Genomic DNA, 27,399 nt, shown 5'->3' on the forward strand with positions numbered 1-27,399 from the left:
TATGGGCTCTTACAGGAGATAAAACATAATAAAATAAAAATGAGTCTGGCTATTGCCAGGCATACCTATATGTTTTTCAGTGTGCAAAATGAAATCAGTTTTTTCCATATTCTTACAGATATTCTCAGCGATGCACAAAAATAGTATTGATGAGTAAAACTGGGAGAAACCCACTCAGAGTTACAGCTATACAATGAGTGCAGCGACTAATTGTAATGAGGGAGAAAGGGAAAACTATGGAGCGGTGCATAGGGTTAAAAAAGACATAAGCAATAGCTAAACTACAAAGAGTTTGAGTTCAGGTATATACCTGATAAAACTAAACCTACCAGTATCAGACGTTACCCTGGATTGGGCGCCTGTAGCGCCGCTGCTGTCCTGCACCTCTTTAAAAACAAGATGCCGTGCTAATCTGTCATGGAGGCGTGGCAGGCGACGTCACTCCGCCTCCCACGTGACATGCCTCCGTGGAAGACGCGTCATCTTATGCAACGTCGCCTCCCGCATGTTGCCATGTTCTTAGCGCCTTGTACATTTTTTCTTCTTAAGGTACAGTACACGACCTGATGAAGCCTTTTTCACCGCGAAACGCGTTGTCATTTTAAGTGCCCCAATAAAGTATATGTCTTTGAATTCATGAATGACTTCTGACCACTTACTAAGGTAGGATCCTTTCTTACCTATATGTACATATACTACCATCTTACAGTCATACGTATATATGCTGACCACTTAAAGTAAGTCACAAGTACCCACCTGGGCGCCTCCTATCTCCATTGAATGAAAAAAATATATACTTTTTTTGGAGACTTCAGAGTCTCTTTAAGTGGTTAAATAACACATGCATTGAAGTATGCTAGAGCTAAAATCTATTAATTGTTGATCCTTTTTATCTCTTTCCTGCTCTCAGAAGCCATTTTCTGCTAAGAAAGTGTTTTATAGTTGGAATTTCTTATCAGTGAGGGTCACACTGTAGTCACTTCCTGTCTGAATCAGGACTGAGTCAGCCACTAACATACCTGGGGCTTGATTCACAAAGCGGTGCTAACCTACTTAGCACGTCTAAAGTCTTTAGACGTGCTAACCAGGGTGCTAAGTAGGTTAGCACCGGATTTCTCAATCAGATCACGCGCTAACTTTGAGCGCGCAAAGTTTTACGCGCGCAAAGTTTTATGCGCGCTAAGTCCGATAGGCTTTAATGGGCACTTCGCGCGGTGCGCCCTGCGCTCTGTGCAGTGCGCGCGTAAAGTTTTACGCGCGTAAAGTTTTATGCGCGAAAAGCTTGTTTAGACGTGCTAAGGGGGTTTTCACAGGTGTGCTAACACTTAGCACCGCTTTGTGAATCAAGCCCCTGATATTTAACTCTTTCAGGCAGAGTAAGAAAAAAGGAACACAGCATAGTTATTTGTGTGCTAGGCACTGTACTTACCCTTGTCTATCTCATCTTGTCACATGTCACCTCGGGTATCCTTTAAAGCCAGTCCACCCTGCATGACTCTAACCTCTTAATATAACTTCCAGCTGCCCACTCTTATCGTCAAAGCACCTCCTGAGAAGTACTGCCCCACTCCCTGGCTCCTTATTGCACTATTTAGTTAAACGTATGCTTGCCTTAAAAGTCTATTTTCTGTGAATGTAACATGCACTATTGTAAAGCTGTTAATGTCTTATGTGTTAATGTCTATGGCCTATGGCATGTGAACCACCACAAGCAATTCTAAGTGCAGCATTGTCGTACTTGACAAATAAAAGTGATTCTGATGGTGCCCATACATGGTACAATTTTGTTTTCCCGATTTTGGATAATTTTGTTCGATTATTCTATTAGACCAAATGTAAAGATTTTCCCAACTTGTCCGATTGGATTTTTATTGAAAAAAAATGGGATAATCATTAAAATAATCTTTTAAACTTTCATTCAGTTCGATAGTTTTGATCGAATATAAACAGGAAAATTGAACGTTTTTATTGTGCAAATGCAGTCCAACTTACGTCAAACATGTGATCTGCATTCTTGTTCGGGGTCTATGGCTAAAAGTATTAGAGGCAGAGGATGAGCAGGGCTGCTTAAAAGGAAATAAATATGGCAGCCTCTATATCCCTCTTAGGTCAGTTGTCCTTTAAAGTGAGAGTGTTCCTCAGTGCAAATTTGAGAGTGGGATGCTTTCTTTGCATTGAAGGACATCTATGGCTATAATTGCTAGGTAATTCCTGGCTGTGACCATGCAGGGTCTGATTTTATCTGATTGCCATCTGGAGTCGGCAAGGAATTGTTTTTTGCTTTTGGGGCTAATTGGCCCAATCCTTGTAATGCTGGGAATACACGTTACGTTTTTTTTGCGTAGAATCGTTCCGGTAGATGCCTTCGATGATAAAATTCCGACATGTCCGATTCTCCGCTCGATTCTGTTCTGCTCGATTTCTCATAGAAGTGAATGGAAAAAAAGATAAGAAAAACTAGCAGAAGATAAGAGAATCGAGCAGAGAATCAAATGGCTAATAGATCGCGCGGAGAATCAAACGCAAAAAAGTAACGTGTATTCCCAGCATAAAGTGTTTTTGTCGCCTTCCTCTGGATCAACAGGGATATGTGAGGGTGCAGGCGAGTGTTGGACCTTATTTTCTGGTTGAACTGGTTGGACGTATGTCTTTTTCCAACCCAAGTAACTGTAACTACGTTGTATATTCAGAGGTGAAATCAAAGCTTCGTGCGGCACTCTTTACATAAATATTAACCACTTAAGGTCCAGGCTCGTTTTGGATGATCTGTGCTGCGTGGGCTCTCCAGCCCGCAGCACAGACTAGGATTGCTGCAGGGCGATCAGACTTACCCCCCCCCTTTTTTCCCCACTAGGGGGATGTCCTGCTGGGGGGGTCTGATCGCCGCCGCTCTGTGTAGCCGACCGGGGGTGGCTCCTCAAAGCCTCCCTCCGCAGCGCTATTCCCCCCTCCCTCTCCTGGTAACAGTGGGCGGCACAAAAGAACGGAGAAGGTCCGCACAATGCTCCTAAGATCCTTGGTCTTTATTTATGGACGTATCCAAGAAAGGTCAACACATAAATCCAGCTGGCGGCACAAGACAGCGATCCGTCCTGTACCGCCTCTAATAGGCTTTAGCCTATCAGACGGCGGCGATCCCCGGCCAATCAGAGGCCGGGGATCGCCGATCTCCTTTACGGCGACAGCAGCGCCGTATGATGTAAACACAGGGGATTTCTTCCCCGCGTGTTTACATTCCGCCTGCGAGCCGCGATCGGAGGCTCGCAGACTGTTCACGGAGACACCTTCCATGGAAACACCGCTTCAACCTGCCGACGCCTATTGGCGTTAGGCGGTCGTTAAGTGGTTAATCATTGAGTGAGACAAATCGGCTTAGACGTCATCTCTCTCTGTCTATGCAATTTTCCATTTGGTATCCGGACGTGCTTCAAGGTGATCCAAGAAGGGAAGACACGTAACTGTCTGTTTTCAAGACGACAAAGGCAATGGGCACCGTCTGTGGTGAGGTCCTCCAATTATGATGCAATAATTGTTTCACATTTTGTCTATTGCAACATGTTACAGTGCAGCATACGTGTGAGGAGGAGGTCGGTGTGAGGGGCACATATCCGACTGTGCGATGCCGCTACACATCACTATGGATGTTGAGGCCTGGTCCGATCTGGGCCCCTCACAAGTGGTGCAATAAACACCACTTCACCACTGATGGTGCCCATTGCCTTTGTCGTCTTGAAAATAGATGGCATAAATTTCCTTTATTTCCTGTATTTATATTCAGTCTTAAAGGATTACTGTAGGGGAAATAGAGTTGAACTTACCCGGGGCTTCTAATGGTCCCCTGCAGATGTTCTGCACCTGCACAGCCACTCACCGATGCTCTGGTACCCGCCTCCGGCCCCCGACTTTAAAGAGAAACTCCGACCTAGAATTGAACTTTATCCCAATCAGTAACTGATACCCCCTTTTACATGAGAAATCGATTTCTTTTCGCAAACTGACCATCAGGGGGCGCTGTATGACTGATCTTGTGGTGAAACCCCTCTCACAAGAAACTCTGAGTACGTACTCCTGGCAGTTTCCTGTCTGGGAACCTTGCTGCGTTGTGGGAAATAGCTGTTTACAGCTGTTTCCAACTGCCCAAAAAAATGCAGCAGCTACATCACCTGCCAACATGAAAAAATGTCACCATGTAATCAATATAAGAATGTAAATCGGGGATTTAAAAGTTTTTACAATGGGCAAACACTGACTGACTAAATCATTTATACATAATTATTGTAAAAATGAAGTACATTTTTTTAATTAAATTATTTTCACTGGAGTTCCACTTGAAAGTCGGAAAACCACTGCGCTTGCACTCAGAACGTCCTCTGTGCTCCAAACGATAAGAAACAGCATAATAACCTTTTAAAGAAAAACCTTTCTTTATTATAGCTGATACAAATCTTGCAAAAAATTCTGCAGTGTGTATACTTTAGAGATGGCCCAGCTTTGGAGAACTCATGGATAAGCACATTGATCAGTTTGATCAGCTGATATGTTTGTAAGGCTCTGATTTGTTGGTCATGATCATGTGTTAAACCAGGAAGTCATCACAGCAAATCAGAGGCTTACAAATCTATCTCCACACAGTAATTGCCTGAAGAACTCGAGTACTGGGTCCACTGTTACAAATCTATCAGCTGATCAAACTGATCACATGCTCTAGTCTACTTCCTGTTTTCATGGAAGCAGGCATGTGGTTAACATCATGTGTTTAAAAATTAGCTGCTCTGCCGAGACAGCCACCTGACACAGCTGAGAGATCAAATTACAACTTGTGATTAGTCACAGATGAATACTGTATCATGCATTTATATAGTTCTTTTGTCTTCCACGGCACCTTACATCATCCATATTCATGTTGTTAACCGTCCTTCAGAGGAGCTTGCAATTGCCATAGTCATAGTCAAACTTCCCTGCCATAGTCTGATCCCAATTTTAGGCTTTGACTTTGCAAGCATCCGGCACACATAACTGGCATCAGGCAATCTCCTCCTGTGCCAGATAAATGACACTCTCTACTGCACATGCATTTGAAATGTTACAGTTGTTTGCGATAATGGTCCATTAACTGAGAAAACTGACATCCTGCAGCTCCAGAACGATGGAAAACTGACTCTTGGGGTTCCATCCTAAAAATGGCGGATTGCCACTTCCCTGTTCAAAGAGTGAGAAACGAGTCGTGCCAAAAACCTTAGAATGTTTATATAAGGTGTTGATTTCACCCCTCTGTTATTACCTGGAATCTCACCAGCTATTTGATGTTCTTAAGCAAAGCGCACCTACAAATGCCAAATGTAGCTTAGTATATTATTTCAATTTCATGGTCTGTGCTCTTTTATAAATGATCACTTTTAATAGGTTAAAGAGGCCCTGTAGTGACATATTGTAGAATGCAGTAAATTATTCAGGATCCCCACTCCTACAGTAATTTTCCAGGTTTAAGCATCAGAAACACTTCCTATATCTACATAGTGTTTTATATTGTTATGGAGCCCGGCCCTGATATATAGTGTTTTATATTGTTATGGAGCCCGGCCCTCATACATAGTGTTTTATATTGTTATGGAGCCCGGCCCTCATACATAGTGTTTTATATTGTTATGGAGCCCGGCCCTCATACATAGTGTTTTATATTGCTATGGAGCCCGGCCCTCATACATAGTGTTTTATATTGTTATGGAGCCCAGCCCTCATACATAGTGTTTTATATTGTCATGGAGCCCGGCCCTCATACATAGTGTTTTATATTGTTATGGAGCCCGGCCCTCATACATAGTGTTTTATATTATTATGGAGCCCGGCCCTCATACATAGTGTTTTATATTGTTATGGAGCCCGGTCCTCATACATAGTGTTTTATATTGTTATGGAGCCCGGCCCTCATACATAGTGTTTTATATTGTTATGGAGCTCGGCCCTCATACATAGTGTTTTATATTATTATGGAGCCCGGCCCTCATACATAGTGTTTTATATTGTTATGGAGCCCGGTCCTCATACATAGTGTTTTATATTGTTATGGAGCCCGGCCCTCATACATAGTGTTTTATATTGTTATGGAGCCCGGCCCTCATACATAGTGTTTTATATTGTTATGGAGCCCGGCCCTCATACATAGTGTTTTATATTGTTATGGAGCCCGGCCCTCATACATAGTGTTTTATATTGTTATGGAGCTCGGCCCTCATACATAGTGTTTTATATTGTCATGGAGCCCGGCCCTCATACATAGTGTTTTATATTGTTATGGAGCTCGGCCCTCATACATAGTGTTTTAGATTGTTATGGAGCCCGGCCCTCATACATAGTGTTTTATATTGCTATGGAGCTCGGCCCTCATACATAGTGTTTTATATTGTTATGGAGCCCGGCCCTCATACATAGTGTTTTATATTGTTATGGAGCCCGGCCCTCATACATAGTGTTTTATATTGTTATGGAGCTCGGCCCTCATACATAGTGTTTTATATTGTCATGGAGCCCGGCCCTCATACATAGTGTTTTATATTGTTATGGAGCTCGGCCCTCATACATAGTGTTTTAGATTGTTATGGAGCCCGGCCCTCATACATAGTGTTTTATATTGCTATGGAGCTCGGCCCTCATACATAGTGTTTTATATTGTTATGGAGCCCGGCCCTCATACATAGTGTTTTATATTGTCATGGAGGCCGGCCCTCATACATAGTGTTTTATATTGTTATGGAGCTCGGCCCTCATACATAGTGTTTTATATTGTTATGGAGCTCGGCCCTCATACATAGTGTTTTATATTATTATGGAGCCCGGCCCTCATACATAGTGTTTTATATTGTTATGGAGCCCGGCCCTCATACATAGTGTTTTATATTGTTATGGAGCCCGGCCCTCATACATAGTGTTTTATATTGTTATGGAGCCCGGCCCTCATACATAGTGTTTTATATTGTTATGGAGCTCGGCCCTCATACATAGTGTTTTATATTATTATGGAGCCCGGCCCTCATACATAGTGTTTTATATTGTTATGGAGCCCGGTCCTCATACATAGTGTTTTATATTGTTATGGAGCCCGGCCCTCATACATAGTGTTTTATATTGTTATGGAGCCCGGCCCTCATACATAGTGTTTTATATTGTTATGGAGCCCGGCCCTCATACATAGTGTTTTATATTGTTATGGAGCCCGGCCCTCATACATAGTGTTTTATATTGTTATGGAGCTCGGCCCTCATACATAGTGTTTTATATTGTCATGGAGCCCGGCCCTCATACATAGTGTTTTATATTGTCATGGAGCCCGGCCCTCATACATAGTGTTTTATATTGTTATGGAGCTCGGCCCTCATACATAGTGTTTTAGATTGTTATGGAGCCCGGCCCTCATACATAGTGTTTTATATTGCTATGGAGCTCGGCCCTCATACATAGTGTTTTATATTGTTATGGAGCCCGGCCCTCATACATAGTGTTTTATATTGTTATGGAGCCCGGCCCTCATACATAGTGTTTTATATTGTTATGGAGCCCGGCCCTCATACATAGTGTTTTATATTGTTATGGAGCCCGGCCCTCATACATAGTGTTTTATATTGTTATGGAGCCCGGCCCTCATACATAGTGTTTTATATTGTTATGGAGCCCGGCCCTCATATATAGTGTTTTATATTGTTATGGAGCCCGACCCTCATACATAGTGTTTTATATTGTTATGGAGCCCGGCCCTCATACATAGTGTTTTATATTGTTATGGAGCCCGGCCCTCATACATAGTGTTTTATATTGTTATGGAGCCCGGTCCTCTCAATAATTCTTAACCTAGGTTGTTTAGCCTTGCTGAATTTTCCTCCCAGGGCATTCTGGGAGACCAGGCAATATTTTCTCAAAAACATTCCGCAGAGATGCACCTGACAAGACTAAATATGTCGACACCTGTGATAAATTGCAGAATGTATCGGGGTGAGGAAAGAGTTTACAATAGGCAAACTCTAACTGAATCATTTATAAATGAATATTCTAAAAAAAATAAAATGCAATTTTATTCATTACGTTATTTTTACTACAGTTACTGCTAGGTGAAATGTAGGACTCGTTCCTGAATGCCCTGAACTTTTCAAAGGGATGTTAATAACTGATCAAAAAAAGGAAAGGGGCAGGGGGGAAACACTGGGCTGCTGAAGGTGAGTAAATTACTGCACTTGGGGGCCTGAAGGAGCTATTGGCTGCATTTAAGAGTAAGGAGTGGTTAATAGCTGCAGTACTGTATGTAGTGCAGTCATTAACCCCTCCTGAGCCCCAAGTGCAGCTGTTATTTCTTCCTGGTTCTTAAAGAGGCAGTATTGCGAAAATAGTGCTTTTTACTTCATTATATATAAGTTATGTGCAAGTGGAGCACTTTAAACATGTTTAGTGGCTGAACAAATGTAATTAGTACACTGGCATTACAAATTTGCAGCAAGGGAGCCACGTCAGAAGAAACATTTACTGACACCGATTTAGACTATACCATTATGCTGTAGGAGGCAGCTAAACCAGCTGTTTGTGATGCCATTATATTTCCCTCTTCAGAAAAAGGATCCTCCACCTTGTGGGCCCGTTTCCACTATCGTGAATCCGCATGCGGGCAACGCATGCGGATTCGCACAGTCAGTACAAGTGGATGGGACTGTTTCCACTTGTGCGTTTCCCCGCACGTTTTTCTGTGCAGAAAAAATCTGCATGGTAGGGGCCTCAGAATTCGCCTGCGTGTGGAATGCAGGCGAATCGCACGCAATGTATTTAATAGGGAAATCGCATGCGTTTTCCCCATGCGTTTTTTGCCGCGATTTCGCATGCGATTTCGCATAGGTACCCATGTTAATTCACACAGGCAGTGACATGGTTAAAATCGCATACAGCCTTACCTATGCGAAATCGCATGTGAAATCGCGGCAAAAAACGCATGCGGAATCGCACCCGCATGCGATTTGCCTGCGGTGATTCGCCGGCGATTTCGTAACGCTATAGTGGAAACGGGCCCTGAAACTGCACTCTCGTGCAGTTCTTCAGCTCATGTGAGCCGCATGACGGCACCGCACGTCACAGATCCTAATGCTGTCGGCTGAGGCCCCTTCAAGAACACGGACACCTATTGCTGTCCGTTGCTGTGGTTACCAGCTTGCAGCTCTGCGCAAGATTCTGGCGGCAGCACCGAGCAGACACGAGCTGTTGCTGTGTCCTGCTAGCATCTGACATTACGATTAAAGTTGTTTTTTTATTCACAAAGCAAGCATTTTTAGAAGGAAAGCGGTAAAAATGTAAAAATGTAACTCTTTTATTCTAAAAATGCTTGCCTCGTGAATAAAAAAAAACAACAACAATATAAAACACTATATATGAAGGCCGGGCTCCATAACAATATAAAACACTTTGTAGATATAGTACTATTTTCACAATAATGCCCTAAGTGCAGCTATTAACTTTGCTGGGTAGACTTATACTTGAGTCAATAAAAAATTCCAGCTTAAGAGGGTTGAATATTGGAGTCAACTTATACACAAGGTCAACTTATTCAAATATATATGGTAGGTTATGACCGAGTGCCAGAAGTAAAAAAACAATATTTGTATTTTTGGATAGGGTGTTAATGGATTTATAACTTCTTTTGAATTGTTTTATTGTCATCCAATGTCCCAATCCTTGAGAATTTCCATCATTTCCTGTATAACTAAAAACCTGAAACTCCTACTTTTTTTCAGTAATCCAGATATTGTTAGAGAGTGCTGTACATATGTTCAATGCCTGCTAATGGAAGTAAATGTAATAATCAATAACCTCCGCTGATTATTATTCATAGAATGGTCTGACCAGTAATATCATGGTCATTAACAGAAACTTGGGTTTCCAGTAAAATACTGAGAGCTAATAAAAGTGCTGTACATAATATTCATATGTGAAAAAAAATCATAATGCAATCCAAGACAATTCATGTGGTAATAGAAACGGAGTGTCAATAGATCCACACAACATGTGGGAACTATGAATTTGAGCTAGCAAACCATGGATAGATATCACCTGCTTGTTTACGAATACTATATACTACCAAGAAGGAACAGCATGGCGGGTGAAAAGAACAACATTAAACATAAAAGAGTACCGTAACTGGATAAACCGGTTTCTATCGTGTACACATTCCTAATGCAAAATCCGCTCATCCATCATGAGGAGACAATAGTGGATGGCTGATTGGTCCACCAGTATCGTGGCTTACATCCCTTCTTCAAGAACTAGTCTTCATTGATCTTTTGTCAGCTTCTATTACCACATTAATTATTTTTATTCTAATATTCCTTTTTCAACACATGAATACTATGATTTTATAAATCCTCTGAATCGTGCATTCCATACCTTTCTCAAACTGGCCATACACTGTTCGTTTTTGCTTTTGATAATATCGATCTTACCTGCATATATAACATAAACATGTAAAAAGTTATGTTTTTTTCAGCGTTCCTAATATACACAGTTTTATTCTCATTCCAGACTTTTTCCAAAAATGTCCAAAAGTCCAGTAATGCTCCACCGACGGCGAAAGAACGACTTGCTTTTGAGAACCAGGGTTATAAAGGTAGCCTAGATGACCTCACCTTCTCCTCTTCTGTGGTGATAGGAATTATAGGCATGACATGTCAATCATGTGTTCAGTGCATTGAGGGGAAGATCTCTAAACTGCCGAGCATAGTCAGAATTCAAGTTTACTTGGAGCAAAACAATGCCACTGTACATTACATCCCTTCACAAATCACCCCTCAGAAGATCTGTGAAGAGATAGAAGACATGGGCTTTGATGCAACCATACAAGAGTACAAAGAGGCATCACCGTTACAGAGGGAAGTCAGTTACAAAGAAGAGGTGGTGGGTGTCAGTCACAAAGAGGAGGTGGCCAAGATGAGGATAGAAGGCATGACGTGTCAATCTTGTGTCAACACAATTGAGGGGAAAATTGGTAAACTTCAAGGTGTCCAGAAAATAAAAGTGTCCCTATCGGGCCAAGAAGCAGTGATTACGTATGATCCACAATACATTCAGCCAGAAGAACTAAGGAAACAAATAGATGATATGGGATTTGTAGCTTTTCTTAAGAATAAGCCAGATCCATTAAGACTTGATGTAGAACGTTTTAAGTCTGTTACTTCTGGTGACACTTTCAGAGATGGCCAAGAGGAGACAGTGACAATTGGTATAGAAGGCATGCATTGCAAGTCATGTGTTCAGAATATAGAAGGTAACATATCTGATCTTCCTGGGGTTCACAGCATCAAAGTCTCGCTTCAGAACAATCACGCCATCGTGTGCTTTACCAAAAGTATTGTTGACATTGTTACCATAAAGAATGCTATTGAAACCCTTCCTCCTGGCAATTTCAAGGTTATCCTTCCAATGGAAGAACATTTACGCATCACAACAAAGTCTCCAGCTAAATATAGATCTTTGCACCAAGGCCTGGGATCAGCCACCAGTGTGGCCAAGTTCAGCATTGTAGGAATGACCTGTGGCTCATGTGTGTCTTCTATTGAAAGCATGATTTCTAAGAGGAAAGGAGTCCAGACCATAGCGGTGTCCTTGGAAGAAGGTGCTGGAACAGTTCATTTTATTCCAGGTGACACAAATGCAGAAGAGATCAGGGCGGCCATAGAAGACATGGGATTTGATGCTGCACTTGTATCAGGTATATCATTTCTATTTTTCATTTTACCCTTGCTTAATGTATGGTGAAATGCAAATTATTATTACTGTTGGTGTTTAAATTCGGGTTATTGAAATTCAGAAACCCGAATTTGCAAATAAGTGAACTCCCCCTGATGGGAGGTGACGGGTGAATGTGGATTTCCAAATTTTAATAACCCGAATTTGAGCACCAACATGAATTCTAATCATCATACCTAAAATCAGGTTAATTTCTACACTTATGACGAATAGCATTATTTTTAATAGCAACATATTGGGCCTGATTCACAAAGCGGTGCAAAGTGTTTGCACGCCAGTGAAAAGCCCTTTATCACGCCCCAAACTCAGTTTAGGCATGATAAGAAGAAACTCGCGCGAAGCGATGTGCCCATTAAACCCTATGGGCGCTGCGCGCGGAGTTGCGCGATTGCGCGCGCAAAACTTTGCGCGTGGGACTTTGCGCGCGATAAAGAGCACAAAGCGGTGCTAACTCAGCGGTGCAAAGGTTATCACGCCTAAAGTCTTTTAGGCGTGATAACTGAGTTATCACCGCTTTGTGAATCAGGCCCATAGTCTTTTAGTATATTTTTTTTTTTAATTTGTAGTTATAGAGACGCTGAAGCGGAAAAAACATTATGATATAATGATTTGTATGTGTAGTACAGCTAAGAAATAAAACATTAGGAGCAGAGACATAGATCTAATATTGTTTCCAGTACAGGAAGAGTTAAGAAACTCCAGTTGTTATCTATGCAGAAGAGCCATTGAGCTCCATGACTTTCAAAGTCGCAGAGAGCTCTGTCTTCTGAAGCTTGTTATCTCAACTGTCAGTCACTGTATTTTATTTTTCTCTGCAGAGGACAGGTCAATAGTTCACTGTCCTGCTCTGTAAAATCATTTAGAATGCGGAGTAGTGTGTAAACTGCAAATATTAGAGAATGATGCAGTGTTATAAAAAAAACACTATATAACTGAAAATAAAAATATGAGAATATTTTCTTTGCTACTAATGTACTATTAACTATCCGTACTACACAACCAATTCATTATATCATAATTCTTTGTTCGCTTCAATGTCTCTCCTCAGTGTCTTTAAAGGAGTTATCAGGCTAAAATTAACAAAATAAGCACTACTTACCAGGGACTTCCTCCTGCCCCAAGCTCCCAGCATGTCCCTCGCCGCAGCTCTGCATGCAGCCGTTCGCCACAGCTCCCTCCAGGTCCCCGGCGATGACGTCAGGGCGACCTCCAGGTCGGCCTGTACTGCGACTGCGTGAGCGGCGCTGTCAATCACCACCACGTGGACTGGAGCGGACTGCGCAGGCGCAGTAGTTCTACGCCTGTGCAGTTCGCTCTGGTCCACGTGGCGGTGATTGACAGTGCCGCAGGCACAGTACAGGCCGACCTGGAGGTCGGCCTGACGTCATCGCTGAGGACCGGGAGGGAGCTGCGGTGAACAGGTGCGTGCACAGCTGCGGCGAGGGACATGCTGGGAGCTTGGGGCTGGAGAAAGCCCCGGGTAAGTAGCACTTATTTTGTTAATTTTAGCCTGATAACTCCTTTAAAGCTAAAAACTAAACAAAAATGTGAGTGTGTGTGTATTTCATCAGCACATATTTGGCTTGATGCAAGTACCACGGGTAAATTTCCTGCGCACAGGCAGCACATGGAAATGTTACCGGTACTAACGCCAGCAGAGTACTGCACATTATTCAATTAGCACAACCTAGAGTACAAGGCTAACACATGCTTTACTGTGGTAACCTGCTTTAACCAAGTAACGTAATGCACGTTACCATAGTTACATGGGGGGGTAAATGCACTAAACTGTAGTAAGCACAAACGTGCATAAAAGGACAACTGTAGTGAGAGGTTTATGGAGGCAGCCATATTTATTTCCTTTTAAACAATGCAAGTTGCCTGGCAACCCTGCTGATCTATTTGGCTGCAGTAGGGTCTGAATAACACCAGTAACAAGCATGTGGCTAATCTTGTCAGGTCTGACAATAGTGTTAGAAACACCTGATCTACTGCATGCTTGTTCAGGGTTTATGGCTAAAAGTATTAGAGGCAGAGGCTCAGCAGGATAGCCAGGCAACTGACTCTGGATCTTTCTACTCCAGACTCAGTCCACTGCTTCCGCAGGTCCCCCAAGGTCTGGAATCGGTCCTTCTCCACAATCTTCCTCAGGGTCTGGTCACCTCTTCTTGTTGTGCAGCGTTTTCTGCCACACTTTTTTTCCTTTCCACAGACTTCCCACTGAGGTGCCTTGATACAGCACTCTGGGAACAGCCTATTCATTCAGAAATTTCTTTCTGCGTCTTACCCTCTTGCTTGAGGGTGTCTATGATGGCCTTCTGGACAGCAGTCAGGTCGGCAGTCTTACCCGTGATTGCGGTTTTGAGTAATGAACCAGGCTGGGAGTTTTTAAAAGCCTCAGGAATCTTTTGCAGGTGTTTAGAGTTAATTAGTTGATTCAGATGATTAGGTTAATAGCTCGCTTAGAGAACCTTTTCATGATATGCTAATTTTTTGAGATAGGAATTTGGGGTTTTCATGAGCTGTATGCCAAACTCCTCAACATTAAAACAATAAAAGGCTTGACCTACTTCAGTTGTGTGTAATAAATCTAAAATATATGAAAGTCTAATGTTTATCAGTACATTACAGAAAATAATGAACTTTATCACAATATGCAAATTTTTTTAGAAGGACCTCTATTTCTCCCCAGGATTGTACAATGTCTCTGTTGCAGAAGCGCTGCTTTCCGCAGTCTTCTAAAATATGCCATAAGCAATAGAAAACAGAATTCAAAGATTAATTACATTAACTGATATAATTAAAGCTGGCCTGAACTCAGAACTTCCTCTGCTCTAAAAGATAAGCAACAGCATAATAACCTTTAAAGAAAAAAGTGTTTCTTTGTTACAGTTTACAGAACCTCCTGCAATAAATCTGCAATGTATCTACTTCCTACTTTCATGGAAGCAGACAAAGGGTTAACACCCTGTGTTTACATATTAGCTGTGTCTGCCGAGGACTGACAAATTTCTGTGCTGACGCAGCTGAGAGATCAAATTACACTTGTGATTACTTACAGATGAGTGGGGATTAGACAGGCTCTTCTCTCTCTTCTCTGTTTTCCTTGTGTCCTGTGCAAGAGTTCAGGTCTTTCCTCAACTTCTTTTTATGCCAAGTCTTTGTCCCCTTTACCCCATCCAGTGTACTTCCTAAAAATTACCTTTACCCATGCTTTGAAAAATGTCTTCAGATGTTAGCAAACAAGGAGCTTGTTTGTTCAGTGTAATTAGTTGTTTCTCAGTAGGGAGAGACGCAGCTGCCATCTGTACAATTAATTAACAGGAAGTTGTGCTGCACCTACCGGGAACAGGATGTTGCTTTTACATCATGGGTACATCCATACGTCCAGATACGTTAGCTGCTTAGTGTCCATGTGGCTGCTCACATCTGTGCACTAACTCACAATTGCTGCCTGGGGAATCAATCTATACTGTCACATTGTAATAAAAATGTTGCTGTATAGATTGAATAAAGTACTAAAAGACTTCTCCAATTACAGATCAGTCCAAGAAAAAGCAGCATTTTAAGGATATACAGGTCCTTCTAAAAAAATTAGCATATTGTGATAAAGTTCATTATTTTCTGTAATGTACTGATAAACATTAGACTTTCATATATTTTAGATTCATTACACACAACTGAAGTAGGTCAAGCCTTTTATTGTTTTAATGTTGATGATTTTGGCATACATCTCATGAAAACCCCAAATTCCTATCTCAAAAAATTAGCATATCATGAAAATGTTCTCTAAACGAGTTATTAACCTAATCATCTGAATCAACTACGGTAATTAACTCTAAACACCTGCAAAAGATTCCTGAGGCTTTTAAAAACTCCCAGCCTGGTTCATTACTCAAAACCACAATCATGGGTAAGACTGCCGACCTGACTGCTGTCCAGAAGGCCATCATTGACACCCTCAAGCAAGAGGGTAAGACGCAGAAAGAAATTTCTGAACAAATAGGCTGTTCCCAGAGTGCTGTATCAAGGAACCTCAGTGGGAAGTCTGTGGGAAGGAAAAAGTGTGGCAGAAAACGCTGCACAATGAGAAGAGGTGACCAGACCCTGGGGAAGATTGTGGAGAAGGACCAATTCCAGACCTTATGGGATCTGCGGAAGCAGTGGACTGAGTCTGGAGTAAAAACATCCAGAGCCACCGTGTACAGGCGTGTGCAGGAAATGGGCTACAGGTGCCGCATTCCCCAGGTCAAGCCACTTTTGAACCAGAAGCAGCGGCAGACGCGCCTGACCTGGGCTACAGAGAAGCAGCACTGGAATGTTGCTCAGTGGACCAAAGTACTTTTTTTCGGATGAAAGCAACTTTTGCATGTCATTCGGAAATCAAGGTGCCAGAGTCTGGAGGAAGACTGGGGAGAGGCAAATGCCAAAATGCCTGAAGTCCAGTGTCAAGTACCCACAGTCAGTGATGGTCTGGGGTGCCATGTCAGCTGCTGGTGTTGGTCCACTGTGTTTTATCAAGGGCAGGGTCAATGCAGCTAGCTATGAGGAGATTTTGGAGCACTTCATGCTTTCATCTGCTGAAAAGCTTTATGGAGATGATTTCATTTTTCAGCACGAGCTGGCACCTGCTCACAGTGCCAAAACCACTGGTAAATGGTTTACTGAGCATGGTATTACTGTGCTCAATTGGCCTGCCAACTCTCCTGAGCTGAACTCCATAGAGAATCTGTGGGATATTGTGAAGAGAAAGTTGAGAGACGCAAGACCCAACACTCTGGATGAGCTTAAGGCCGCTATCGAAGCATCCTGGGCCTCCATAACACCTGAGCAGTGCCACAGGCTGATGGCCTCCATGCCACGCCGCATTGAAGCAGTCATTTCTGCAAAAGGATTCCCAACCAAGTATTGAGTGCATAACTGAACATAATTATTTGAAGGTTGACTTTTTTTTGTTTTAAAAACACTTTTCTTTTATTGGTCGGATGAAATACACTAATTTTTTGAAATAGGAATTTTGGGTTTTCATAAGCCGTATGCCAAAACTTGAACTACTTCAGTTGTGTGTAATGAATCTAAATATATGAAAGTCTAATGTTTATCAGTACATTACAGAAAATAATGAACTTTATCACAATATGCTAATTTTTTTAGAAGGACCTGTAGTTCTACTGGGGGATTCTGAATATGGCTTACAAAGAATGAAGCATATTATGATGGGGATATCCAAGAGGAACAAAAACTCCCCCATTACTGCGACATAAAGAGACATTTGTATGGATGTGCCTCATTGGTATTCATTATGAATGGATTACTATGTGTGTTATGTAGAGCCCCAATTAATTCTACCAGAAACCGGAAGAGATTACTCACAGAAACAGAGAAAATCCTTGTACAAAGTATGTTTTCATGCAACATTGCACGTGTATGTGAACTTCCCATAAATAAAACAGATATTGAATTTAAGATGTTTTGTGTATTCCAGATTCCTCATTATCTGACCCCAGCAAACAGATAAAGGCTAAATCAAGACAAAATTCCCACAGAACATCAAAGAAAATGACTCCTCATGCAGACTATATTGTGGATATCATCCCTAAGAAGCCAGACGTGGACATCCCTTTAAGGGACAACATTGTGTCTCAGAAATGTGTCCTTCAGGTTACAGGGATGACCTGTGCTTCCTGTGTCTCCAACATTGAGAGGAACCTGAGGAAAAAAGATGGTAGCTGCTTTGTGTGCTTCATGTCAAATGCAAAGAAACAGAACAATTATTATTATTGTATAAAGCACCTTCATATTCTTTATTGCTGTGCACACATACATGGATAGGTTGTTCTTGGAAGAAAGGGCTGCACATAGAGGATAGTGGCTCAAGAAAATTGCCAAATGGGACAAAACCAGCCCCAGGGAAGCTCCCTGTCACATTTTGTTGCTATCCCCAATATCACCTCATGCCAAAGGTAAAGAGACCTGTGCAAGTCCCAGAGGCAGGAAATGGGTGTCTAAAGCTAAGAGCACACACCAAATTTGAACTTGGCCAAGTTGGCCAATAAAGACTGCGACGGGCAAGAATCAGCTGTGTGTGTATGGGAGCTCCCAACGTGGCCTTAAAGGGAAGGTCCAAGCAAAATAAAAAAATGAGTTTCACTTACCTGGGGCTTCTACCAGCAACATGCAGCCATCCTGTGCCCTCGTAGTCACTCACTGCTGCTCCAGTCCCCCGCTGGCAGCTTCGCAGCGTACATTTTTACGCATTCCCGCTAGTGCAGGAACATTAACACATACATTTTTACGCATTACTGGTTCAATGCGTACATTTTTACGCATTGAACCAGTAATACGTAAAAATGTATGTGTTAATGTTCCTGCACTAGCGGGAATGCGTAAAAATGTACGCAATGCGGCCCGCCGACCTCAGAGGTCGGCAAGCTGCCAGCGGGGGACTCGAGCAGCAGTGAGTGACTTCGAGGGCACAGGATGGCTGCATGGGGCTGGTAGAAGCCCCAGGTAAGTGAAACTCATTTTTTTATTTTGCTTGGACCTTCCCTTTAGCACACTAACTTTGCAGCACTAAAGTTCTAGATTTGAATCTTGGGCAGGACACCCTTTGCGCAAAAAGTGTATGTTCTCTCCACATTTCTCACACCCCAAAAACATACTTGTACATTAATAGGTTTCTTAACCACTTTGCACACCCAGGTTTTTTACACATTGAGACATAGGCCTCGATTCATCATTGTCTTTGCGATAACTTTTTTTCTAGTACCGAATTCGAAATTTATAGATTTCTGGTTGTATTCATCAAGGTTTTTCCGCATTCGGTGTGACTTCAATAAAATATAGATAACAAAGCGGTAACCATTCGGTAACGTGTCGATATTTCTATTTTACAGTGGTAATTTAACACAAGGCCATAAGATTCCAGTGGAATTGTGGGTAAAAAGGCAGTCCTTTGAACACCACGTAGCAACATTCCGGATAGGGCTTAACACCTGGACCAGGATTCTGAAAGTCGCTTGGGACAATCCCACAATTTCGCCAGCTACGGCTCGATAGGAGCCTTTTCTGAAAAAATGTAGTGCAGCTAGAAATTTAGTTAACCATGGCACTGCCTGTGTTCTCTTACACGATGATTCAAGTGAAATGCAGATGTCCTGGGATAGCAAATTAATCCATTCTCTTGCAAAATGATATGGTTCTAGATAACTAATCCTAAATTTAACGCAAAACCACGCCCACTTTCATTTTTATGAATTGCACTTTCTTCCGTTTTATCGCATCATTACCGAATGATTACCGAATGCTTGCTATCAGCTGTAGATAACTTTGATGAATCCTGAAATCAACTTATCGAGTTCGGTATTTTACCGAGCTGTCGGTAATTGATTCGATAAGTCTTGATGAATCGAGGCCATAGACTTTAATAAGAAGCCTGAATGCAGCGAGTTCAAATAATGTGATCAGTTACAACGCAGTACTGTGAACAGGCCCATAGAATTGTATGGGCAGTGAAATGACATACAGAATTATTCTGCAATGCAACTGAGCGCTGTGAGCACTTTTTTTTTTTTTTTTTTTTTACTGTAACTTTATTGGAACGACTGCTTCTGTGGCAGCAACCATTCACTATTGAATGGGTGCACTAACATGTGCAAATACATGCAAGCGTGTGCATGAAGGCAGGCAGGGGTGCATGCATGATACGATGGCGCTAGCGGTGGTTTTTAGTGCTAATTTGGATGTAAAACTCAAAAAATGTATACATTTAAATGCATGTGTATGATATGCATAATATGTACATTTGTTCCAGAGTTAAATACACTATAATTTATTTTCTTTCCTATGGCGTGATCACTTACTATAGGCAGTACAAATCTGAGAGATCTGACAGGGTTTGGACTTGTCCATTTCCTCAAGGTTATTTTCAAAAGCACTTACTGAATGGGAGTTGCTTGGATCAGCTGCCAAAATAATGTGCAAGTGAGTAGATAAGCCAGCCGACATCCTTACATAGATCCTTTCCAGGGGGTGTTTTAGTAAAGATTAAAGGAAATGCTTTAGATCCCCTGTGAGAAGATGGACTAGTCCAAAACCTATCAGATCTGTCAGATTTTTACTGCTTACTGTGACCGCAGAATGGGAGAAAAGAGAGCTCCAGAGCTGGGGAGGGATAAGCGACAGGAGCACATGACCTAGTAGAGATGGGAAGTTCGGATCTTTTCAATGATCCGGATGATTCGAATCGGATCATTGAAGAGATCCGGATCTTTGATCCGAATCTCGGATCATTTTACTACCGGAAGCATTCGGGGGTGAAATGAACAGCAGGACAGGTCTGTGGACAGGAGAAGGGGAGGGAGTGGACACACAGAGAAGGGGAGAAGATGGACAGAGGGCAGGGAGTGGACAGAGAAGGGAGGAGGGACGAGCAGAGAGCAGAAATGTTTGCACGTAATACCCACATGCTGAAGTCATATGCTTTACATATATTTCACCTATATGTTCATCTGTACACTTTGAAAGAAAAGGTCGCACAGTGAAAGAAAGAAAGCATTCCCAGAAGTGAAGTGCAGCTGTTTAGTGCCGAGTGCAGGAGGATTATATTGCCTTTCAACCACACTGTCTGCAAAGTTACTGAGCTGTGCTGAGCCAAAAGCTTCCAATGTGTTCACTGTGCAGCACTACGGAACAGACAGCCTATAATGGGCAGCACGTTATAGCCAGTATGTGTGCTCTACACATATCTGGCAGTGGCATCCATGTCCCCTCTCTCTCATCTACCTGTCCCTGGCTCCCATCCAACAGAGCGATCCATCTCTGCTTGCTCTGCTTCCAAGACCCCGCTGCCCGCTGAGAGGGGGCGTGTCGCTCCTGGCCCCGCCCCTTTTGCGATCCGAATCACTCATTTTGATGATTCGGATGATCGACTCATAAAATAGATTCGGATCAAAGATCCGAATCGTTCATGATCCGGACAACACTATGACCTAGATGGGTGAAAGGTGACACCAGGCAGTTTGATAGGTCAGCTGGGGTCAAGGTGACAAACAAAGGTGGGCAGAAATCTGCTAGCCTTTGTTAATTACAATCTGGAGAACAAAGGGACTTCCTTTCACCTCAAGAGAGCAACAGCAGCAGCAGCAGAAGAAGGCCTAAGGACAGGCAGACACACACACATCCCTCACATATACAGTAGGTCTCTACTTAAATTGGGGGGTACTTAGCCGGGCCCAGAGTATCAGGCTGCAGCCTCGGAGCAATTACGATGGAGGCAGCAGCACTAGCGGAGTTGCTGGAGAGAGTGAAAAGGCAGGCCAGATGGGACACTTGGATGCCCTGGAACTGCAGGCCCCCCACCTTACCTCAAACCAGAAGGCACAGAGCTCCCTCCCAATTCAGCCCGTCGGCCTCTCCGGTCAGTAGTAGGGCCACCAATGCACAGGGGACTCAGGCCCGGCCAGAATGTTCCACAGGGGCATCAGCGGTGATAGCGGGTCCCCAGTCCCAAGACCCCATCGCCTGCGTTTCTGTTACCCCTTCCAGCGCAGCTGTGCCCGCACTGGGACCCCCTGCCCCAAGGGGTTACCTATGGGGCCTATCCAGGTCAAGAAATTTACCGTATTTATGTTCGCAATTGCCATAGTTATAGACTGTGACATGAATGGTATGCAGTACTCTTTAAAGTGTTACAGAAAATTTGTCATTGCTACATAGTTACATAATAAAGATGATCTTAAATCCGTGGACACAAGCAGCAGTTGGATACACCCCAAAAAATCTTCTACCCTTTTCCACACAGAGAAGGTCTTAAATGAACTGTTATCTTTCTACTTTTTTATAATCTGTGAACTCTTATTTTGTAGGTATAGTTTCTGTGCTTGTTGCACTGATGGCTGGCAAAGCAGAAGTCAGATATATAGCAGAGCAGATAACACCTAGTGAAATTGCACAGCTTATTGAGAACCTGGGCTTTGGAGCAGCGGTACTGGAAGACTGCACTGCAACACATGGCAGCATTGAGCTTGTTGTAAGTATAAGCAAGGTCACATGACTTCGGGCTTAAAGGACCACTATCGCAAAAAAAATTGAAATTTAATAGTACATGTAAACTTAGACAAATAAAAACTACATTTTTCCCAGAGTAAAATGAGCCATACATTACTTTTCTCCTATGTTGCTGTCACTTACAGTAGGTAGTAGAAATCTGACAGAACCAACAGGTTTTAGACCAGCTCATCTCCTCATGGGGAATTCTAAAAAGCACTTCGTGAATGGCAGTTGCTCCGTCCAACTGCCAAAAAAAGTGTGCAGTAATTCAGACGTGCCGTGTATATATGAATATCATTGGTGTCTGCGGAGGCATGATGCTTACTTACTGATAGTATAATACAACAGAGCTTATATTGTGGTCTCTTGGCTTCAAAGTTAAAGTAATACTATCTATTCACATATTTTTTTCAATTGACACAGGAATTGTTTGGGAAGTGCTGCTAAGTGTATACATTTTAGTAGCAACTTCTTTGTTTACTGTTAGCAAAATACTTTCAAACTTTACTGACGCCAAAACTGACGGCTGACTGAGCCATGAGGAGAGGGGAAATTCCCCTCACACTTGATCAGTTAACTCTGTGTGTAGCTCTGTGTGTGACAGAGAAGAGAGCTCCCAACAGCTGCTGTGTCCTGTGTTTCTGACTGAAGTGTCTGAAGAGAGCAGAGGAAATGTAACTAATTGTCAGGGGCGTAGCAATAGGGGGTGCAGAGGTAGCGGCCGCATCCGGGCCCTTGGGCCAGAGGGGCCCCGAAGGGCTCTCCCTCATCTACATTATTACCTCTCTATTGGTCCTGTGCACATAATAATCATTTCTATAGATGCTGTGAATAGTGGTAATCACTAACAAACTGTTTCCCAGCCTCTTCTTGCACCTCTGACACTGAAGTTGCCATTGGCAGGTTTTGGCATGCCGTATCAATTGTTATGTATAGAGTGCTTGGGGGGGCCCCATGTAAAACTTGCATCGGGGCCCACAGCTCCTTAGCTACGCCACTGCTAATTGTCACAGCTTTTCATACTGGTTTTTGCTTTCAGAGTTTGATATGTTTGATATTTGCTTTCTGTAGTCTGATATGCAACTCTGGCTGTGCATTGAAGCAGACACCCCTTCTGCAATTGATTAGTCCCAATATAGCTAAATCCTACCCTCAATAAATTACAGCTTTTGCCTCTGATATTTAACATGAAAAGTAGGAAAATGTTTACACAGCTACTTAGACATTATTTGCACACTGTCATTTTAGAACACTTGGGTATCCATAGTATTCTCTTAAGATTGTAGTAGGAAAATCCAGGCTAGCTTCCTATTACTGTGACTAATAAGGTCATGAACATGTTGCTAAAGAGGACCACCTCTGCAGGGTGGGTGAGCCACTGGAACAACATGCTTGAATATGTGGTTCCCCCCGCAGTTATATGAGTGGGCACCTCACATCCAGGTTGCTGCTTCACTAGAATCCATTTAGGCTAGTGACTCAGAATTCCGATACAAATACGTAGTCAATCATGTAGTGGGCCCATCAGAAAATGCAACCTAGAAGAACAGCATACAGAGTGGCTTGGAGATGACAGCAGCTACAGAGGGACCCAGAAGACACAGCGATGGGAGATGGAGGACATGTGGACAGGCAGCAGTATTTGTAACAATCCCTCTCCAGCACATCCCATCCATACATGCCCTGCATGGATAAGGTAACCAGTATTGGCAGGACTAGTCGTAATGGGGGTAATAAATTAGTGTTTTATTTATGTAAATGAGGCAGTCAGAATGCAGCAGCTGCTCTCCTGAAAAGTAAACAAAAGCCAAAACTTTTGTGTCTGTCTGTACATGATTTTTTATATTAAAAAAGCTAGTCACTAAAGCCTTTACAGTGTTCTCCCCAGAATTTTTTTCCAGCCGGGTGGCGTGAAATAGTAGCCGGGTGGCATAAAAAAGTAGCCGGGTGGGGCAAGTTGAGAGAATGCAGGGCCGGTGCTTATGTGCGCAACTCTGCTTACAGAATAGGAGGAGGTGAGCTAATAACAGCCGGGTGCTCACCAAAACTAGCCGGGTGGAGCACCGGGCTAAAAGAGCCTGGGGAGAACACTGCTTTATTTTATCATTTATTTAGCTGAGCTACATTATGGCTGCTCAGATGAATTGTTTACAATGCCACACTAGAAAATTAACCTTAAAGGTTCAATGTAAATGACAACCTCACTGCTTTCTAAATCCAGATATAAATGTTACACGGCCTGCACTGTATTGATGTAATATACTATTGAGAAATTATGCACCTGTTGCATTGAGTAATAGAGGGTTGTGCTATCTTTCATGTGCAGATTACAGGGATGACCTGTGCTTCATGTGTCCGTAACATTGAATCTCGATTGCTGAGGATGCCGGGTATCCTAAAGGCCACCGTAGCTCTCTCCACCTGCAAAGCTCTAGTCAATTTTGATCCAGAGGTTATTGGTCCGAGAGACATCATTCAAGTCATTGAGGTACACAAAATGTAAACTTCGACCGCAAAAGACGCAGTAATCTGCCAGCCTTAAAGGACAGCTGAAGTGAGAAGAATATGGAGGCTGCCATTTTTATTTTCTTTTAAACAATACCAGTTGCCTGGCTGCCCTGCTGATCTATTTGAATGCAGTAGTGTCTGAATCCCACCAGAAACGAGCATGTGGCTAATCTTGTCAGGTCTGACAATAATGTCAGAAACACCTGATCTGCTGCATGCTTGTTCAGGGTCTATGGCTAAAAGTATTAGAGGTAGAGGTTCAGCAGGAACTTTTATTGCTTAAAAGGAAATAAATATGGCAGCCTCCATAATCCTCTCACTTCAGTTGTCCTTTAAAGTGAACCTGAGGTAAAAATAAACTGATGAGATAAACAATTGTATCTATTCTCCTAATCTTAAAAATTACTTTTTTTTAGACATCCCTTTGGTTCTATTTTATATTTAAACATTTACAAAGTAGATTGAGGACACTTTCATACTGGGATGTTTTCATTGCGGTGTGTTACCCTTTTTTACTGCAGGGTGACACTAGGTCAATGAAAGTCTAAGGGGTCTTTCACACTGGAAGCGCTGGACGTGGTGCATCTGCCACAAGAGCATCCGTGCGTTATCAGGCAATGCGCACGGCGACATGTGGCAGACCAGAAGTCATGCAAGTCTATGGCGACGCAGCTTTTTTAAAATGTTTTTTGCGCCAGCGTTGCAGTGTGCATGCGCAAAAGCATATTTTTTTAAATATACTTCCATGCACTTTGTATTTTCACCACAGGAAGTGAGCGCTAGTGTGCCTCACTTCCCGTTTGGCTGTCAGCCAGAAAGGGGATTATTGTGTATTAACTCGGAAATCCCCGAAGGCTATTTTTAGCTACCACCAGTTTATAATGTGAAACTGGCCTGAATGTTTTTTTGTCTTTGCTCATCGACGCCTATTGAGTGTCCCAGAGTTAAAATACTTGAACTATTGACCTTTTTCTCTCTCACCCCTGCCCTCAGAGGTTGTATTCTACCAGTAAAACTTTTATGGCTGTAATTTGCTTATCAGTGATATTTACTACATTCCCAACAAGGCACCGGCAAGACAGAAGCTGCCACTTGCATGCATGAAAATTAACTCTTTCAGGCAGCAAAATAAAACCAGTAAAGCAGCCTGGTTATTAATATGTTTTGCAATGTACATACACGTTTATGTCCTCATGTCAAATGTCGCCTCGGGTACAGCCTGTATTATGCTATGCACATATCCGTGAAAATGATTTATAACTAGCTGCTTAGACATATTACATCCACTCTGCCACATGTTAAACATGTATAGTTAGACCCAGTTCACACTGCAAATCGCGGTTTTCATGCATTGTTTAAGGAAGGTGCCGTTTTACACCATTCCACCAATCACAATCATTCAAAAAAATGCTACATGCAGTGTGATTGTGATTCTGCGCAAATTGCAATGCTACAGTGAAAACCTTTACATTTAAGAACATTCTCATCACTTCATTGATTGCCGGCAGTCAAAGCACTGGGATTTCCTGAAGAAGTGCTCCAGTGTGAACAAGCCCTTACGCTATATGCCTGCTTGGGCTGTTGAATGGAAAAAGATTAACAAATGAATCCCCTGCCCCTCCCCTCAGTCATTTTTAGTCATTTTTTTTGGGGGGGGGGGGGGGAGAGGAGGGGTTAGATCGGTGTAGGCAATGAGTTGCAGAGCTTTTTTTTTTTATTGGCCGTGTATGAGCTTTGGTTATCTGAAGTCAGATCACTTTTAAATTACCTGGTCAGGACACTGGGCACTTCTTGCACTACAGACTGTCATTCCTATCGGCTGCAATCTTCTCAGACAGATTCAGTATGCGCCTTCCACCTTGTAGTCTAAACCGCAGCAGCAACAACAGATCTCTTGATCCCTTTGATAAGGATAAATAGGAAGAAATAAAATTAAAATAGAAAATATTTATTGGACACAAAGATGATGCGTTTCAATGGTCCTACCTGCTTCTTCAGGTCAATATATAGTGTCTTTTACGACAAGGATCTGGGTCTAGGAGGGCCTGTTTCAAATACAGGAGCTCCTGGGTCCAGATCACTGTCTTAAAAGACGCTATACCTTGACCTGAACAAGTGGGTAGGACCCGCAAAAAATGGAATGGTTGGAGAGCATTTCCCTAGTGCTGTAATATTGTGAATCATTTAGGACTAATTTAGAAATACATTTTTTTTCTTGTACAAACAATGAGAGGTAATTCCTTCTCTTTATTAACAGGCAATTGGTTTTCAAGCTAGTTTATCTAAAAGGGATCCCACGGCTCATAATCTGGATCACAGGCATGAAATAAGGCAGTAAGTATGAATATACAGGCAGTAAGTATGAATGGCAATCAGCCTGCAGCAGTTGAGATAACCAGCTACAGGTCATATATGGGATGTTAGTTGCCTAAATCTCACCATGGATCCAGGTTACTCAATGAACCTTCTTCAGCACAGATGTCATATTTCATGAACATGAGGCAGCTGCAATGTACATATTTAAAGAGTAACTGTCGGGCATAAAATCAAAAATTCTTTATTTTTATCTGGTAAACAAGTAATAAGAATGCTAACCAGGCAATCCAAAAGTTAAAAATCACTCTTACTTTTCTTCTCCATAAAATATCATTCCCCAGTTTCCCTGGCTCCCATCTGGTACATCTGCTACACAAAGGAAGTTGCAGGGCATGCTGGGTTTTCTTTTTTTCTTCTTTCTTTTCCCCTTCAGCCTGATTGGCTGAAGCCTCTTTCCCTCTTGTTTTCTCTTCCCACACCTCTGTTCCTCTCTGATTGGCCTATATTTCTTAATGCACTTTCTACTGCAGACCTGGGTGGTGGGCTGGAAATGATACACAGACAGAGTAAGGGAGGAAATTATGTCAGGATTGGCTTCAAGATAGACACAGTCAAAATGTACTTCTATATATGTGTTTTTTTTTTTCTGAGATAGTATGGCTGACAGCTCCACTTTAAGTTGCTTCTGCTTTCAGTTGAGATTTTCATGGAGATCGATCCATATTCTTTGCTGGGTGGTTAATCCTTGGGTTCCCG

General features: G+C 42.5%; 1 protein-coding gene across 2 annotated transcripts in view; it reads left to right on the forward strand.

Moving 5' to 3' along the window:
* The window catches only part of ATP7B (ATPase copper transporting beta), a 164,105-nt gene that overhangs the window by 77,387 nt on the left and 59,319 nt on the right, over nt 1-27,399 (forward strand). For both annotated transcript variants that reach the window (XM_068267125.1, XM_068267124.1), the window contains 5 exons: nt 10,546-11,731; nt 17,255-17,494; nt 21,636-21,799; nt 24,146-24,307; nt 26,585-26,661. In XM_068267125.1, the coding sequence (XP_068123226.1) occupies nt 10,546-11,731; nt 17,255-17,494; nt 21,636-21,799; nt 24,146-24,307; nt 26,585-26,661 (1,829 nt within the window). The remainder of the gene's footprint in view (nt 1-10,545; nt 11,732-17,254; nt 17,495-21,635; nt 21,800-24,145; nt 24,308-26,584; nt 26,662-27,399) is intronic.

The sequence above is a fragment of the Hyperolius riggenbachi genome, chromosome 2, assembly GCF_040937935.1.
Source record: "Hyperolius riggenbachi isolate aHypRig1 chromosome 2, aHypRig1.pri, whole genome shotgun sequence".
NCBI lineage: Eukaryota > Metazoa > Chordata > Amphibia > Anura > Hyperoliidae > Hyperolius > Hyperolius riggenbachi.